We start from the raw sequence: 19,567 nt of genomic DNA, 5'->3' as shown, positions 1-19,567 counted from the left end.
GGTTCGCTCCCTTCCCACCAGCGGCTCCTCCCGCTCCCTTACGTAGAGGTGGGCGTGGCCTGTTCTGAAGCGCTTTTCCGAGGCTAGGAAAACCGAAGGATACACATGCGCAGTTCGGCCCCTCAGGCCCTTTGGTTCTCCTCCCAGCCCATCGCCCCGCCCCGATCTGCCGGGAGGGGCTGGGCCAAGAGTCCGGCAGCTGCTGGCTGGGGCTTTAGTGACTTCCTTGTTGTGAACCCCGGCCCGGCAGTGTCCGGACTCGTAGCCCCGCTGCCCTTAGCGGGACCGCTAGCCCGAGTCTAGGTCGCAGCCGCAACTCCAGCCCGTCGATTCCCTTTTCAGCACAGGTCTTTCCCCTCCGCACGCCTCGCGCTCCCTAACATGCCCAACCCCAGCACCTCCTCTCCCTACCCCCTCCCTGAGGAAATTAGGAACCTGTTGGCAGGTAAAGAGCGGGAAGGGGGCGGGTAACGCTGCCGGGGCGGGGGCGGGGGCCAGGGGACGGCGAGCCGGTGGGGACAGAAGCATTCAGAGTCTATGCCCTCCCTCCCCGCGCTTCCCATGTGTCCTGGCCGGTGGGAGCGGGACTGGGAATGGGGAAAGAGGGGTTTGAGGAAGGGAGTGGGCGTGTGTTGAAATTTGGTCCGAGGATGTTGGGGGAGCCCTTTTTGATGAGCTACACTAATTGGATCAGGACATTTCTGTATGCATTGTGAGGACGTCGTGTGCGTGTGTGAGAAAGAGAGGCGAGGGAGGGAGAGGGAATAATAATGCGTGTGTGAGAACTGGGAAGGGATCAGAAGTCAAAGAAGTAGTTCTTTGGTGGCCTGACCAATGGAGGAGAAGGGTGTAAAAATGCAAAAAGATGTCTGAGCTACAGGTGTTAGGGGTTGTGGGACGCAAGGTTTTGTCATTTCCAAAACTCCCATTTTTCTTAAACATTCATTGTGCTCATATTTAAGACTTTGAAAGAGGGTTTGATTCTCAAATAGCCACTTGTTTTCAGCCTGAGTAACATATTAAAACAAAAAAGGAAGTATGTATTAAGGTCCAACTTCCTGTGTCACACGATGAAAGTACATCTTTGCATCCTCATCTTCCCCTTTTAAGTCTTAAATGACCATTTATAGGAACTTACGTTAGGAGTTCAGGATGCGGTTCTTCAAGGCTGTGACGAATCCACTGCTATAGTGCCTCACTATACTAGATATGGAGATGTGTATTTCTGCACAAGGCAGAAAATACATCTTTTTAGGGTAGCACAAATCTTACCTATCCTGATGCTCTTGGAATTCCTATCATTCACTTTGTCCTGCGTACATCAGAATTCTAGAAACTGAATTTGGATTGTTTTACTTGAGTCATCTCCTAAGTATTTATCTTTCAATATTGCTCATGGATAACTGGATTAAAAGAGTTTCTTTTGGATGTATATTACAAGGTGCTTATTTTAACCCTTAATATCTGACATGTGGCATTTTAAATAGTAAGTTGCTATTATAGCAGTGTGAGACCAAATCTCCTAATACGCTGTTTTACTGGTTAGCATCATGAATATGATCAAGAGAATAAAACCAGTAGTGTGTGAATGGAGACTTGGGTTTGAACATGATTACAGGGTGATAAATGCATTTGTGGTGGTATAGTATTTTACTCTAAGAATTGCTTATTGTCATTAATGGGTACCACTAAGGGAGATATAAAGAACTGTAAAGACTGATTTAAGGCAGCTTTTATTCCATTATATGAGAGTTTCACACGAGTACTTCTCTTATTTTACAAGAGTTAATAACATTTTCATTGTTACACTGCTGGAATTGTATGTTTAGAATACTATTTTAATAACCAGACCAGAGAAGTGTTTATCATTATTCCAAAAGTAGATGGCACCACTTTCAGGATTTTCTAGGTGTGAACTTTTTGAATTTAAGAACTAAAGTGCAGACCTCTGGGTGCACCCCTTTAAAGCTTGAGAGCTCCCAACAGTAAGCAGTTTGTTGTTTGTGTCCATAATCAAACATTTGCACATAGTATGATTTATAGGTTATGAGACTCATTATTCTCTGATCCCCATAATTACACATATTTCGTGTGGCTCTTATTTTTGTAATTTAGTTGAAAGCTTAGAATTACATAATATTTAAATTATCTCTGAATGCTAACTTCCTTTATTTCTCTTTAGTCAGTTAATATGCCTGCATAATGTCTGAAATGAGTGTTTTAAAAGTCATCTTACTGTTGTTTTCATTTTTTCACATGACAAAATGCTTGTGAAAAAATGCTTGTTTTCATGTGAAAAAATGAAAACAAGCCACATATTAAAACACATGAAGTATTAAAAACAGATATTAAAATACTAACATTTTGGAGATTGTAAATTTGGCTTATACTTTATTTTCAGAGGACATTTTTAAGAGGTATGGATATGAGAAAACATCTATTGTCTATCTATACTTTTTAAAGAAATGAAGCAAGTGAACCAGTGTTTTTCAGTTTTCTTTTTTAACTCATCATTCAAATAAAGTTGCTTAACATTTTATGTTTGACTGTAATTAAAATCTTTTGGGGGTAGGAAAGGTTTCGGGAATAAACGTTCTCTGCAGCCTTTTCACAGTTTCCATCCAAAAACTTCTGTTGGGATTGTACATGATTATTTGCATAATTCAAGTGTGTTGGGTAATAGTACATGGCTAGATTTAAAAATTACTAAAACTCTACAGGGAGAGCATTGGCTTACATTTTAGAGATTGCTGGATTACCTAGTACTTTCTTTGGAACCAAGAAGGAGATTTTGGTAGCCGTGGTTGTAGTTAACAGTTGAGCTCTCTAACAATGAATTCATGGTGCTGTGCTAGAATTCCAAGCCAGAGAAGACAAGGAACTAGACTTTTCAGGCACTTGAAATCCCTTGCCTACAGAAGAAAAGGATATCAAGTCAAAAGATAATGCCTATCAAAATAACATTGCTTTGGACAGTTCCCTTTGTGTTTCGTGTGCCTATTTTCCAAAGCGTTATATGTCCTCTGTATCAAATGTTTGACATTTCAACTGCTTGATTGCGCTATAGGTGCTCAAAGGTATTCTTACCAATTTATATTATTTTCTCTCTATTTTTCTTTCTGATTGTAGCAGTTTTAGGCTTCGATATTTGTTCCCCTCTCCTCTCATTTCTTTCCCTCTAAAACGTTCTATCGAGATGCAAAAACCCATAGATGCTATCATTCTTAACTCACATTTAATGATACTCTTGGAAAAGTGGCTGTATAGTTTTGACTGTCAGCGATTTATATTTCTGTGGAATCAGTATATTAAATCTTGAAAGCCTATGCTCCTTATAAAAGTGTTGTATTATTCTTCTGTTACATGAATAGAGAAAAAGTTTACAGATTTTTTGTTAAAAGTCAATTTCTACCTGCCATAGGCACTACAGGCAACCTTTAATGTTTTTTTTCGCAACATTGGAAGGAGAGGTTTCGCCTGGATAATTGGAAGCAATGGATAATTCCAAATCTTGTGCATTTAATCTTTTCCTACATCCAAATATTTTGACTAGGGCTAACAGCAAGAATAATCTTGATTTATGTGAGTTTTTCCTCCAGGCAGGCAGGAAAGTGAGAGGAACTAGAAACACTGGCCCCCAACCCCCTTCATTTGTTTAATCACCCTTTGAATACTGGAGCCTTAGTGGTTTGCAATCAGATATTCCCATTCATTCTCATACATTTGTTTTAGGACAACATGTTTAAAAAGGAAGCCTGTAAGAGGATATAAGTTCCTTTTTATTAAATTAGAAAATGACACCAACTTTAAAAGAAAAACATAGTGGTTGTCAGGACTCTGAAAAATCAAAACCAAAACAAACCAACAATAAACAAAGTGGCCGTATCGTTTCTGCAATATCTGTGTGAAATTTTTTCACACAGCAGGCTTGGTTAGAAATATTGCATTTTCCCCTACTGGGGATTTCCAGAACTCTTTTTTTTTTTTTTTTTTTTTTTAACCTTCACACATTAAAATCTATACAGAATGCAGTTCAGTTGAAATAGAGGGAGAATTTTTTCAATGCTGAGAATAGTATGGTTTGATTTCCACCTTTCCTAAGTTCTGTTTATAATTTGGTCAACATTTTGGGTTTATTTTTCCTATGAGAATTATTTATGGTACGTCTAGTGTCCCATAATTTCCTTCTGGGGCATTGGCTGAGTATGTAAAGGGAAGAGTGCCACCTACTGAGTCACCAATAGTCACCTACTTCTTTAGCACCTTGATTTTCCTACAGAGCAAGAATAAGCCTGCCCTATTTTGGCGGTAATAGCTAATGAGCATAGAGCTGATATGAAGACATTTGATCTCAAAGTGAAATCAGACTATGACACCTCTAAGGTTTTCTCTTCTAGAAACAGGAATATGTGTTTGTAAGTCAAGGGATCAAAAATTTTAAATTTCTTGTATGGGTCAAATAATGTAGATGAATTAAGATGTGATACTAAAAAAAATTATTTGCCTCTATTAAGCATATAATATTCTACCTTTTTTTAGGAGGGGATCTTTGGCTGACTTGTTTTCCGACATCGGTTTCCATTGAAAGTATTTTTATCTCAGATTACTAAATAAAGCTCTTGATAGTATGTATGGTTTTTATAGTTATTCAACCCAAGTTATCACTGGCTTTCTTTAATAAAAAAAAAAAAAGGAATCTAAATATATTGAAAAATGAGAAGTCTATAAAAAATTTCCAAATGAGTTTATCTCTACATTACCAGCATTAAAATATTACTAGAAGGAAGATAGAAACAACAGCATTGGAAAACCCTCTGGTGATTTGAAACACAGTTCAGTTGTCTCTCATAAATTTAAGATTAAGTGTCATATATGGGTGATAAAAGTGGCATAGGCTAGTTTTTATATACTCATTATTCACTTAGTTTGTCTTTTTCAATTAAAGCCAAGTCTGTCTTTTTCATTCCACTGAGTTTACATTTCTTTTTCAATCACATACTGAACACATTACAATAGATGCTACCTAACAGTGAATCTAGTGTAAATCTCAGACTAATCTGTTATTCACTGTGGCTTCTTTGAAAATGAGTGGTAAAAAGATTTTGATTATTATAAGGTGTTATTTATCAAGAGTCATCTTTTAGAGGTGAAAGATGTTCATCTGTATTCTTCAACAGCCCAGTTTTCTATCAGAATAAATCATTTAGCCTCCAAAGCCAATTTTGAAAATTTTGTCAGATGATTGGATTCTAAGACTTAGGAATGTTTTACTTATTGTACTATGAGAACTCCTTGTGCTTGTTCACATTTCTTCTTCCATGTTTGGAAAATTCACAATATAACCGTAACCTGTAAAAGTGCTAGGTAATCAGGAGAAAGACATTGATTGAGGAATCAATAACTTTTCAATTAGCCATTTTCCAACTTTGGGCATTGGCTCCATTGATCTACATGTGCCCCGTTTGATTGATTTTTATGTTTTTACCAGTAGGTGTTTGGTCAGACCATACACCTCCCTTTAGCTGAGAAAAAAAGCTTATTTTATTTTATTTTATTTTATTTTATTTTATTTCATTTTATTTTATTTCATTTATTTATTTTGTTCCGATGTCAGCCTAAAGTTTGGCTGGGACTCTTACCATGTTAAGTTTAGTAATAGTACCTTCGTGAATTCATAGTGAAACCTGGCCCAATTCATAAAGTAGAGAAAGATGTGCAATTAAGTAGTAAAGCCATTTGGGAGTGAGGTGTAATTGGTTTTACACTTATGTTATTGATCTGGGGCTGAGCAAATGGTAGTGGACTCAGTCCCATACAATTCAGGCCAGCACAGAGGGTGTGTGTGTGTGTGTGTGTGTGTGTGTGTGTGTGTGTGTGTGATGTGTTAGATACCTGTCCTAGCCACTTGGGCTCTAAGGGAAGACATGAGCGGTAGGCAGTTTTTCTGGGGGTCCATATGTACAGACAAAAAAGGGTAATTGGAGTACCATTCGATGATTTGGGGTACGCTACTGTTTGCCTGTTAGGGGTTCCTATGGCTTTTGAGAGATTTTTAACTTCAACTGCTTGAAGATTGCTGAGCCAAGACATGATGTCATCTTTTCATTTTGTTTTCAGACGTTAATAGTTATCTACAGAGCAGTTGTAAGTCTGATCTCAGGGCCCTCTCCCCCAGATCTTTACAGTTGTACCGGGAGATAAGGTTTATTCTTGACAGTGTTAAGGGGTAACAGGAACAAAAATCACTACCACATTTACAGTCCCTGGGATAACTCTTTCCTTGGTGATGGCTCCGGGGCAGAGGCTGATGGAGATGGAGCTAATTCTGGGGTTAAGTACCAGCGCGCTGACCTGAGGTCTGTGTGGCCGCGGGCGGGGCGGGAGCGGGAGTGGGGGTTAAACCTGCTGCATCGGGGCTCCTGGGAGCTGCGCATTCTCCACGCGAGCCGGGCGGGTCCCCACGCTTTGGTGACTGCGTGAATGGAGACCCCTCCCTCTGAGGAAGAGGAATTCTAACTCGCCAGGCCGAGAGGCTAGCGAGGAGGCGGGCTGACCTTTTCCTGCAATCGAATTACGGCTGTTCCCCGAATTACAGGCAGTCTGGAGTCAGTGAAATCTACACGACCCCTAAAGGAAGGTAGGAGAGGGCTAACACGCTTGCCAGTTTATCGTTTGCAGGGCTACTCAGGGCACAATCAAAAGCTTCAAATCTCTTTTCCGACCAGCCGGAGGAGCGCTTGATTTGTCCAGGACTTTTATTGGCCGCTTTTGAAATATTACCCTGGCTCTGGGCTACAAAGCCGCAGATCCAGTCGCGTTTGTCTGGCGAGGGCGCTACCCCAAACCCAGTGCTCCCTGCTCACAGCGCCCGTGACGCGGACCCTGGGGTTTAACAGTCGGAGGGAGTGGAGAGTGTTTGAGGACCGCGGAGCCGAAACGTCTCCCACGAAAGCCCGAGTCACTTTGCAGCGCTCGCCCTGTCTTTGCGCTGGACGAACGGGGCGCCTGCTTCACGCAGGGACCCGGTGGAAGGTCACCCGCGCACCCAGAGGGTGTCCGGGGCTCGGGAGAGGCTGCTTTGGTTCAGTTCGAAAATAAATGGGCACAGTGTGGATTTTAAGAAATAGCCCGGAGTTCAAAAACTTCAAAACCGACTGAATCTGTGGGCACCAACAAACTAAGATTTCAGGAATCAATTCCACTTTCAAGTTCCTAACTCATTTGTTAAAAAAAAAAAAAAAAAAAAAAAAAGAGGGGAAGACCCCCCCCCCCGAAAACAGCAAAAACAGTTCTTACACTTTTCACGTCTCCTTGGAAAATAATTTATTTTAAGAAATCGGTGTTTATTAAATCTTTTTAGTTGCCTTAACCCCCCTTCTGGGATTAATTTAAGAATAAATACATCAAACCTGTAAAAATACAGATCTTTTTCCCCGTGCCCGATCTCCGAATCTCCTCCCCCTCAACAAACAACACGGATTCTTCCTAGAATCACACATTCTTTCAGCAAGCATTTCCTCATAAAATAGCATGGGTCAGTATTTTAAAAATATTTGGGGGGAGTGTTAGGAAACCCTAAATAGAGCATTGCAGCTTTTTATGTTTTCCGAGTTTTTATAGAACTGAAATGACCTCTTACAGAAATAACTCTTGGGCTGTAATTCCTTCTGTTATTGCTTCCAGAGATTTAAAATAGATCCTGTTTGTTTAAATTTGGATTGTATAATGAAAATGTAAAATAGGCAATTAAATACTTGTGGGTGAGGGAATTAAAGACAAACACTGAGTGAGAGTCACATTAAGCAGACAATTCACCAATCATTGTGCAAGAGCTTCTCCCAAGTATTGAGTCCGGTTGGAAGAAAGAATCAGCAGCAGACATGCTGCTCCTTCCCTTATTCCACTTTGTTACTAGATTCATTCTAACCACCTCAGAGAAGCCAGTGATCTTTTCCATTTCACCTGATGTGTGAATGTCCAAAGGTTGCTTGTTTCTCTGTGTACAAAAATTAAAGAGTTTAGGAGAGAGTGATTTTTTTTTTAAATAAGTTTCATTATTTTGAACTCACTTTAGAAATCTGAGTCTAATTTGCACTGGTTGTGGATTATGCCTCTATGTCCCCTTCAAAATATGGACCGCTCCATATTTTGTAAAGAGAAGCTGTGACATTTTGCTTTCATTTCATCTTGATACTTACTTGTAACATTAGTCATTAATGGACGTCAAACCAGAAAGCTATTTAAAAAAATTATTCCAGGATTAAATTTTAATTCTTTCACTTGTCATACTGATTTAGTGAAAAATTACCTCTATACATTTATTATGAATATATGGGATAACAGTTTAATCAACTTGCTTATTGGATCAAGATACTTTTGTAATCAAGAATTTAAAATCGATTATAACATTCTATCTCAACTACTAGGTTTTAAATTGTTAATTATAAGTACAGTTGAAAGACTGTTATACTGCTTTGAATTAATTATATATACTATTATCATATGCTTTTATCCTATCTTTTTGTCAGTGTGAGTTAGGAGACAAAGTAGTTAAATAAATAAAAAGAAAGTAAAATATACACACGTCTTTTCAATATGAAATATGGATGGTTTACAGTCATACCTACTTTAAAAATTTTTCATGGTCCTTTATATTAGATATCTCAAAGATTTGAACTCCTGAATAAAAATTAAAGTTGCATAATGTTTCATGAACAATAAGAATGGGGCTATTATAAAATCAAACCAGTAAGGATTAGTTGGAATCTTGTACTAGTGAGAACTAGAAAGCAGAGTAATTTACAAGTTTACTAAATTTAAAAAAAAAGGAGGCTCTGTGGAAATGTTATATGAATCTGTGAAAATCTTATTTCTAGGTTACTATATTTCTAAATAGTGGACAAATGTATTTTTGCCACTTCTTAACTTTATTTAAAAAAATATTTCCAGGTGGTAATACCAAGGCAAGAAGCAAGAACACACAAAACCACACAACAGAGGTTTTGGGTTTTTTTTTTTTCTTTCAATTTTTGAAGGTGGCTGGTCAGAATGGGTGGAGCAGGTAGGAAGGAGGGGGTTTGATCTGGGAATCTTGGTTAGAAAAAGGGATTTAGTTTTTCCTTTAAAACATTAAATATTGCACATACCTCAAAATGGATTACACTGGGAAAAACAGGCCCTTGCCAGAGACATTAGTTTATATCGATATTATGTTGTGAATGACCTGTTCACATAGGAACTTCCCAAATATTATAAAATGATAGTAACACATGCATAAAAGCTCTGTGCTTGCTTTTATATGAGAGAATTTGTTTTATGGGGCACCGTAGTTTATTAAAACTTGTGCGCTTCTCCCCGGTTTAATGATGCCAAACATCCAAATAGCATTTGCTGTGCTAAGCATAAGTAGAGCATACAAATTTTATTAGCTAAGTGGTGAACAGATTTGTCCAACTTAGTATTTGAAACATATTTCAACTGTTATGCTTTGGATTGATAAATAACTGTAACAAATTGTACAGATATTAACACTTATGGGTAGAAACAATCATTGTCCTATTTGTCTTCACAAAAAATGATTCTTTCCAATAATTTGTATCCTGTTTCTTATATTTCATGGTTTAGATGTTGAAACATTTGTAGCAGACACACTGAGAGGGGAAAATTTATCCAAGAAAGCAAAGGAAAAGAGAGAATCCCTTATTAAGAAGATAAAAGATGTGAAGTCTATGTAAGTCACTTCCTTGCCATTTGTTACTTATTTCTTACTTAGAAGCAACTTTGTAGTTAACATTTTAATAAAGAATTATCACAGAATTAACTTTTTTAATGTCCGGTTTAGTTGGTGTTAAATACTTTAAAGACAAAATATATGTCCTCTATAATAGTTTTTAAAAACCGACATGCTTATCATATTATCCTTTTTTTTTTTTTTGTGGATGTTCTTGATTATATATTTTTTCTAAGCATGCTACCAAAATCCAACTGTTCATTTGATTTTTTGAGGGTGTATTGGGTTTATGTGCTAGGACAAAGGTAGGTTGAGAATTTTAATATAAATACCTCTAGATATGGAAATGAGTAAATGTATGTGGTGCATTTTAAAGATTCTGATTTTACTACTCTAACTTCAGTCTCTAAAAATACTTTTATTATAAACCCATAAGCCTTTTGGAATTGTCATTTCAGGATGGGAAGTACTTTTTCTCTAAATGTGTGTTTATAATGCAGATTTTAAAATAGATTTGAATTATTGCCAACAAACAGACCTTGTTTTGGTTTGTCAACCCTCATTTTAAAATATAATGTTCTTGCTTTCTTTTCCAGCTATCTTCAGGAATTTCAAGACAAAGGTAAATTTTCAAGTTTGTCAGACTTGACATTTTTTTTTTCTTATGGAGAGGTTCGGTAGGGTAATCTAACACATACTGACATTTGATAGTTGGGATCAAAATTTAAATTTCCATATTGTATACCTAGACTTTCAAGATGAGAGTGCGAGCTCCCCCTGCTGAGAAAAAAATTAAAAAGCATATCCAGGATCTACTCTGCACAATCTGGTGCAGACATCTTATGTATTTGCTATCCTTAGGTGTTAATGTTTCTTAAAGCACGTTGTGGCCGAAATGTGTTAAGAAAAGGATATACTTGCAGTTACGCATGGAATGATTTGGTAAAGCACAGGTGAAATACCACGCCAACACCATTTGCCACAGCAGAGATGATTTTATAGTAGCAGTGGGCTCAGGAGGGCCTGGGGCCGGCTGTTCCGAGGTAATAATGTTTTTACAGGACAATTGCCTTAAAGACAGTATCAATTTATGTCTGGAAACATGGACAAAATTTTTTCAAATGATTTTTTTTTTTATTATCATTGTGATTCTTTTGATGTGAATACGTGTATGGTATGGAAATGTTCAAAGAAGGGAGTTCAGTTTGATTGGTTTGAAATACTTGAGAGTGCGGGTAACCTGATTGTCTTCCTTTAGATTTTGAGGGTTGGTTGTTTAGCATGTTGCAAACCAAAACAAGAAAGGCATAGGAAGTTACTTTCACGTCTTCACTTCTGTAAGGGAAACTGGGTATGGCCCTTACTTCCAGGATGCTAATTCATAGGTCATGACCTGAAGCCTGGGGATGCTGGTATGAGGGTCACAACATGAGGTCAGCTAACCTATGTGAAGTTAGGATCTGGGTCTGGGAGGAAAACAGTATGGCATCTTCTAACGAGGGTTAGCAGACACCACAGAGTAATTCATACCTCTGCCAACTGAGAGTAATGACGGTTTCAGTAAACCAAGAATTAACCAGACAACCCTAAACCCAAATAGTTAAAAGGAAACCGTAGTTTCTTTTCACATTAAATCGTCAAGATCATTGTGATTGGAGGGAGTGAGATTTTTTTTTTCATATGGAAATCTTTAACACTATTAAACATTTTTTTTAATGTTTATTTATTTTTGAGAGAGAGAGAGAGAGAGAGAGCATGTGCACAAGTGGGGGAGGGACAGAGAGAGAGGGAGACAGAATCCGAAGCAGGCTCCAGGCTCTGAGCTGTCAGCACAGATCCCGGTGTGGGGCTTGAACTCACAAACCAGGAGATCATGGCCTAAGTCAAAGTCGGATGCTTAACCAACTGAGCCACCCAGTTGCCCCAGAAATCTTTAACATTATTAGATAAAGAAAAGAGCAGGAAAATCCTCTTCCCCACAAATACGTACTTCTTTGTACTCTACAACCAGTCTTCAACTGTGGGCTTAATCATACTGCATTTTGCTTAGTTGAATATAGAAATAATGAATTTATACATTCTTATTATAACTTTTATACAGGGCAGTGTTTATAGAGGAATACTAGATTTCAGATTCTGTTAGACATATTTTGTTCTGGTGATTATTTATTAAACTCTCATTGTGACTTAATTATTTGTATATTTACAAATTTTAAGCTAAGAAAGCATGATAATGAAGTCATTGTGTAACTATATGATTCAATAATAGGGTAGGAGCTTGTTCAGATGTATAGATATTACTGAGATATAGTCTTTGTTTCTAAAGAGAATGGAAATTTGTACAGTATTTGATAGAAAGTGAAAAATGAGCCTAGAATAAGAGTTCAAATAACACAGAATTCAGAGATTCCCCATAACCATTTTTCTCTAAGTCATTTATAGTTTAATATTCCTATATTGAGTTAACTAATCACCAGGAGTGCCTGCTTAAAAGTAAGCCTGTGGATAAATTAGGTGTATACCTTGGAGAAATACGAGATGCTGAGTAATTTTATGCCGTTATACCTTCAAAGTATATTCAGCTTTGTTCTAAAAACTATTCCTGTAGTTAGGAGTAGCAAAGTTAGTACTTAATAGTTGCAAAGTATTCAAGATACATTTTCTTAAAATAGGAAGTTATTAATTATCAGATCTCTATATAAATTCATCTAAGTGTATTTCGATATTGCTACTTTTTTAAAAAATTTTTAAAAAATGTTTATTTATTTTTGTGAGAGACAGGAAGAGCATGAGCGGGGGAGGGGCAGAGAGAGAGGGAGACACAGAATCCGAAGCAGGCTCCCAGCTCTGAGCTGTCAGCACAGAGCCTGATGCAGGGCTCGAACTCACGAACCGAACTGCGAGATCATGACCTAAGCTGAAGTTGGACACTTAACTGACTGAGCCACCCAGGCGCCCCCACTTTTCTTTTTGCTTTTACATTTCCATTTGGGGTTTTGGGCTATCTTCATCCAAGGAGACCTGGGCAGAATTCCTTTTGGCTGTTTTCCTGCTGTCTCTCTCTCTCTCTCTCTCTCTCTCTCTCTCTCAGGTCAATATGGGGTCACAATGAAGTAAACAGAGGCTGTTTTCCTCCTTTTCACTGTTATATTCCTATTGATTTCAGCTATTTTATCTTTTCAAAATGGCAGTTAAGTACCATTTTAATATCATTAATGGAAGCAAAAGGGACCAGGTGAACAGTTCTTAAATAAAATGAATTAATTCAGAGTTATTCATTTCTATTAAGCGAATTAGTGAATTATTAGCTTGTCTAGTATACACAGATGTTTGTCACCCTTCCTCCCTCCCTCCCCCCTCCTTAGGTGGTAGGTGCTGTAGGTGCTACCCCCTCATCCTGAGATTTCACAGTGCAGAATTTACAGTTCAGTGTTTTTCAATCCTTGAGCTAGTTGAATTGATATAACTGTTCAAACACTGAGCTGCAGAGATCTTAGAGGATTTAAAAAGAAGTATTTCCTTTTTTTTTGTGGGGGGGAGAATAATTTGTACTTGTAGAAACTTATTTTATTATAGTGGCTCCTAGATATTGAAGCTTGTTCATTAATTTTCTATTTGCTGTTTATATTCATTTTCGAAGCAAGCTGTTGTCTAAAGACTTCTGTTTTTATTTCTTTAATTTATTAAGGGTTCCTTATTTTATCTCCTTATATATTTAACTACTCAAGTGTAGACTCTCTCTCTTTTTTTTAAACTTATTTATTTTGAAAGAGACAGTGCAAATGGGGGAGGGGCAGAGAGAGAGAGGGAGAGAGGCAGAATCCCAGGCTTGAACTCATGAAACCGTGAGATCATGACCTGAGCTGAAATCAAGAGTCGGAAGCCTAACCGACTGAGCCAGCCAGGTGTCCTTAGATTCTCTTTTCAGGAGGTCTGATAAATTGTGACTTGAGAGTAAATTATCAGTTGATTTTCTAAATTCATGTATTTTACTTATATGTAAGAAAGATTTGAATGTAAGCAACCAGAACCCATCTTGCTTTGCCTGTTCCCTAGTATTTGAAATTTTGCCTACTCTATCTAGAGTAGAGAGCTCCTTCTTATAGCCTTCAAATATCATACATGATGGACTAACTATCCCTAGTTTCCTATTCTTAGTTGCAATATAGCCTGATAGTATAGAGTGTATGCCTGAATTTAGGCTTTGTGCGCTAAAATTGTGCTACTTTTAGAATTATTTTAGAATAGAATTACAATCATTTTAGAATATTCCTGTCATATAACATGGTCTTAAATCTCTTAAATGTGACCTGAAGTAATTATTTCTGTAATGAAAATATATTACTAATTGAGTAAAGGCTGTTATTGACTGGAGTATAAGACAGCATTTTCTTTTTTTTTTTTTTAAATAAAAGTTTATATATTTTGAGAGAGAGTGACAATGGAGGGGCAGAAAGAGAAGGAGAGAGAGAGAATCCTAGGCAGGCTCTGTGCTGCCAGTGTGGAGCCTGACATGGGGCTCTATCTTATCAACCGTGAGATCATGATCTGAGTGGAAACCAAGAGTCAGATGCTTCACCAACTGAGCCACCCAGGTGCCGCTAAATCAGAATTTTCTAATATGTATTAGGTGTATGATAAAAATAAGTTTCACTTGTATCTTGCCCTTATATTAGTCTTTTTTTTTTTTACTCCAGTGATGATGTAGGTACAATTCATTTCTTTACAGATTGATTAAGATAATATGAAGGTACCTATGTGTGACACATAAGAGACAGTCAATAAATATTATATTAATGTGTATTCTCAGATTCAACTTAATTTCTCAAGAAGATTTAAGTAAATCTTGTTTTATAATTCAGTTTTCAAGTAATTTTTGAGGAAATTATAAAATACTAAAAGAAGGGCAAGCATATTAACATGAGACAAATGTTTCAAGATAATATTTTCAAATTTGTAAAATATTAGTGTCTGTAGCTTAAAAATGTGAATATATTGCTTTCAGTTCCTTTTAAATGCCATAGCTAAAAAGCTCTCATTTTCTTCCTTATTTTTCCTCTAATTAAAAAAATCGCGTAATAGATTTTGTCCTTGAGACTTCATTGATATTGTTAAATATGCATAGATTTACTTAGCTATTTCCTTTGGCCTCATTTGTATTAAGTTTATTAATGGACTAAAGTGCTTTTTTAAATAGTAGGCCTGTCATGTAAGAAGGAATTCATTTCAGTTTGTTGTTATGGAATCCTTAAGAATAGCAGAAACGTCAAAAGTTTGGATGATGTTTCATTTCCTTTCCTTTCCCCTTTCTAACATAGTTTATGTTTGGTTGAAAGTATCCCACTGATGAAATCTGAGCAAATAGCTTGAGTTCTCCCCTGGCGCCCCTCCCCCCTCCCCCCCCCCCCCCCCGCCCATCTCTGGCCTTGTATAAATGTGTTAAATATGTCTGAAATTATGGGGCCTATAGCAGAAGTATATTTCAGAGGTAGTGCTTGTTTTAAAGCTCCTCATATTTGTGCTCTTAAGTCCTCTTATTTTAGGAGAGTTATGAACAGAATCTTCTTACTTGTGGTGACGTACATCTTTCAAAGTCTTAAGACTTAAACTACAGATCCTATTAAGAAATGACAACTTAAATGCTTAATTCTGCCAATGTAGTTGTATATTATTACTTGAGAAATTAATTTGGACAAGTGAACTGAGTAGCGAATTAGAAATTAATTTGTTTTCACTCAAGTAATTTTTCTACTCAAGTTTGTCTTTCATGCTTTAAAGGAAGAATGGCTATCATCTGAGATTTAGGTGTATTAATTATTTATTTTAATATTTAACTGATTGTGTTTAAAATAGTACTGTGTTTGACAAAACAAGCAGTAAATTGGTTAAATCACCTTCAATCGTGGTAGAGATCATGACTCTTTAGTTGCTATTTGGGCTTCGTCTCCAGGCATTTAGGAAAATGTTAATTGATGATGAGTCATAGAAAAAGGAAGGGATAATAGTGATTTGAACTCAACTATTATAAATTTAAAAATGTTTATCAGAGAAATATGCTGCTGTGGTACAATTCAGCTTTGATTTTGCTGTGATATTTAAGTTGCCACTGAAATTATACGAAGGGAAGGCTTGGATCATTGTCTTTTAGACTGTTAACTTTGTATCGTTAATTAAACTTTTAAAAGTTGTGGGATAAATCAAATGGTTTTCTAGGGAAACAAGAAACAGTATTAATGAGCAACAACCCCATAATTATCCTTGTGAGTACATAACAGGGACACATTCATGTCTCTTCTTTGTGCAATAACTTTTACAAAGAAGTATTTTTAAACTGATCATTAATTTTATGACCACAGAAATGAGATGCAAAATTTATGCTGTTGTCATTGGCACAGGCTCAAGGCACCACTGACATTATGTGTGATTGTAATAGAATGGCTACCAACTAATGATTCTGTAGACATTTCATTTGAGCCTGCTTTTCTTTTAGATGTCTGATTAGGCTGTAATGCTTTCAATTATGTCTGTAAATTGTATTGGATACGTTTACCTGATGCCCATTGTTGCTTTGGAGTTCAGTTTTCTATTACATAAACACAAGTTGAACATTTACCTTTTAATTTATAGAAGACTTTGCAGGTATAGCGGCAAATACTCAGCCCCTGGAGAGAAAACAAAAAAGCTTTGCACTACTCAACAGCGACCCCTGTGTTCAATTACAGGTCCTTGTAATACAGCTCTTTATTGGGTTGGGAAAAAAAAAAACCAATTAGGAAGAAGGAAAAGGGATGGATCATGACTGGAACAACAGTAAAATGAGGAAGACCATTTTGAAAGATGATGTGTCCTTTCAACTTAATGCAGGTTGAAAAGGGAATAACCACAGAGATTTTTTTTTTTTTAACTTTCTGGGTTAATTCAAGGGAGCTTAAAAAGGGGCGAAGGGGGGGGGGGAGGTAGAAATGAAGCCAGTAGCAATATTTAACTTATTTTGTCTTAGATAAATATAAATCATCACATTGATTACAAAAAACATTTGAAATGAGCTGCAGTCCTTGGAACGGGTAAGCTGAAGACAATTTCATGTTAATATAGACTACAAAACGTTTTTATTTTAAAACAAAAACCACAGAAGTCTTTAGCATGTTAGGAACCAATGTGTATAAATGTTCTGAACTCATATTAAGTATTATTTAATTTATAGCTTTAATGATCTTTTTGCTGTGTGTGTGTGTGTGTGTGTGTGTATATGTGTATATATATATATATATATATATATATATATATATACAGTTTTACATTGCTGGGTATATATATATGTGTGTGTGTGTGTGTGTGTGTGTATGTGTGTGTGTGTGTGTGCATGTGTGTATGTGTATATTCATGGATATACACATAAAAGCATAAAATGGATATTATTTTAAAAATCTTGATTTTCAAAGCTTTTTAACTTTTAATTTTTTTCTGTGTATTTCCACACAGAGTTTAATAGATTTAAGCCTGAGCATCTGAATCTTTTTCAAAATCACTTCCATGTGTTTATTGGTTTTAATCTTGTATTTTTATATTCATAATAGTGTAATAAGCTACGTACAAGTTAGGGTAGTAATGTATTTGAGGTATCCTGAAACTATTTTGTACACAGCAAGATTTATTTTATAGTTCATGATAGGAAATATCATTAGAAAACTCACACCATAACAGTTCTTACTTTATGAAGAATGTAAGGATACTCCAGCAACTAACAGCAATTGAGAATTTTGTGATCTTTACTACTTTATGTTCCGTGAGCTGTCATTCCATGTCCAAACATATCTTTACTAGCATTTTATTGGGTTCCATCTTCCCTCATATTTGAAATCAGAGCACTCTTCTTTCCGTAAGAGAAATAAGGGATCATTGAATGTTCTGAAAAGTACTTTGAACATTTTGAAAGAAAAAGAAATTAAGATCTAAAGAAAGAATAGCATTTACACGTGTTCCTTGGAATTTTATTTGGGGAAGGAACATCATCATACGGTGCGCCTGGGGTGGAATCACCAAAACCTGTAGGATAGTCTCCATTCTGTTCTTAGCGCCTGATGGGAGAGAGCTTTTTCAGGATAAGGATGATGAATGCCGGCGAAATGCCAAAATTATAGAGAAATAGGAACATTGATTTTTTAAAAATTACTTTGACAGTATGTTGAAAAGGGCTGCTAGTTCCTCTACCAAAGATATGGTGAAAAATAGGGTGCTACCCATTAAGTGGGTATCAGAGGATACAGATATTTTTGGGGGGAGACTCGTAGCTCTTTAATCTGGATCTGCTTAGCGACTATGTTCTAAGAGGAATACTGTATGTAGGTCCTCTAGGATTCCCATGGAGATTTTCATCATGCTTTTTGGGTAATCCTTGAGGTGGCTGGTTTTCTCTTGAGTTGTTAACAGATAATTGATAGGTAGTAAGTCTACTTTTTTTTTTTTTTTAACTTTGTTGACTTTTCTTTGGATGTGGTTGAATATGGGTGAAAAATGAGTGCTTATATGTAACTATGTAACCAGGCTAGCAAAGATCTGATACACTCTTTAAAAAAAAAAAATTCTAAATGAGTATGTGGAAAAAACCCAAACCACAAGATTTTATTGTGGGGATTCAATGACTTCAAGCCAACCAATCCACCTAGGGTTTGGAAATCACATAGAAAATGGCTAGAACATTAAAAAAAAAAAATGGTAATATATCACTGAATGAGAATTGAAGGTGTCAAATTGTAAATCACTCTGTGTGAACTTACAAGGGTTATATGAGTTTTAAAGTAGTTTTTCCCATAAAGGATTCCTGCTCTTGAAAATGGAACTGAGCATTTTTAATCTACTCTAATGTAACCCTGTGATTTTTCATGAAAAGATAAAATGTTCATCTGGCTTTGAGTTATCAATTTCTCATCATAATTTTTCAAATTATTGAGTAGGTAAATAAAATTAATTTGAATTATTCTTTCTGTTGTGCTTTCCCTTTTGTTGTTGTTGTTTGTTTATTATCATTATTTTGGTTCTGTTTCTTCTTTTGTTTGTTTTGGATACACACTCTGTTTTACCCTGCTTCTACTTTTTTGTATGCATCTTTGTAGAGACCACCATCATTTTGGAACTGGTATCCTTTTGTCCCAGATATAAGCAGTTGTATGCTGACTTTCAAAAACTCGTACTTGATCTAAATTACAGCGATATACGTTAAAATAGGACCTGGTTTTTTACTTTGTTTTTTCATGACAGTGACTAGGTTTAATAGAAAAATTTACCTCCTTTGACACAGTAACATTTCTTAAGGTGGCTAATTTGTAAAAGACTTTTCTCTGATTCTTCTATAGGTGATGCAGAAGATGGGGAAGAATATGATGACCCTTTTGCTGGACCCTCAGACACTATTTCGTTAGCCTCAGAAAGATATGATAAAGATGACGAAGCCCATTCTGAAGGTATGTGATATTTTTCCATCGAATGTACCTCTTGACCTTCCACCACAAGACAATGCAATGCGCAGAGGTGATGGTCTTGTCAGAAAGCACAGAAATGCAGAGGCTTCTGTTAACTTACCTTTACCGGAACCTTTTAAGGAACAGAAGAGCTCTCTCTAGTGGTTTTCCTAAGTATGTAGTTCCTTCTTTTCCTAAGAAATTTCCTTCACTAGAATTTTTAAGAGAGTGTTTACATCATTGTATGAATATTATTAGTAAGTTTGTTGGTTAATTTAATATTATCAGATTCTTGCTTAATTTCATTGTGCTGCTTAATGGCTTCTTGTATTATTTATTTTATAAATAATGAAAAAGGTTTTTGGTCTTTTTTTTTGAA

The 19,567-nt window shown here is 36.4% G+C and overlaps 1 protein-coding gene across 2 annotated transcripts in view; it reads left to right on the top strand.

Annotated features, from left to right (window-relative positions):
* Positions 1-149: 149 nt before the first annotated feature.
* Positions 150-19,567, top strand: part of SKAP2 (src kinase associated phosphoprotein 2) — a 179,957-nt gene continuing 160,539 nt past the window's right edge. For both annotated transcript variants that reach the window (XM_019443658.2, XM_019443657.2), the window contains exons 1-4: positions 150-445; positions 9,625-9,730; positions 10,327-10,352; positions 19,084-19,191. In XM_019443658.2, the coding sequence (XP_019299203.2) occupies positions 382-445; positions 9,625-9,730; positions 10,327-10,352; positions 19,084-19,191 (304 nt within the window). In that variant the 5' untranslated portion in view covers positions 150-381. The remainder of the gene's footprint in view (positions 446-9,624; positions 9,731-10,326; positions 10,353-19,083; positions 19,192-19,567) is intronic.

Source organism: Panthera pardus, unplaced genomic scaffold (genome assembly GCF_024362965.1).
Source record: "Panthera pardus isolate Hobbes unplaced genomic scaffold, ASM2436296v1 HiC_scaffold_8, whole genome shotgun sequence".
In the NCBI taxonomy this organism is placed as follows: Eukaryota; Metazoa; Chordata; class Mammalia; order Carnivora; family Felidae; genus Panthera; species Panthera pardus.
Note: the sequence above shows the minus strand (reverse complement) of the source record. Positions and strands in the feature narration are given on the sequence as shown.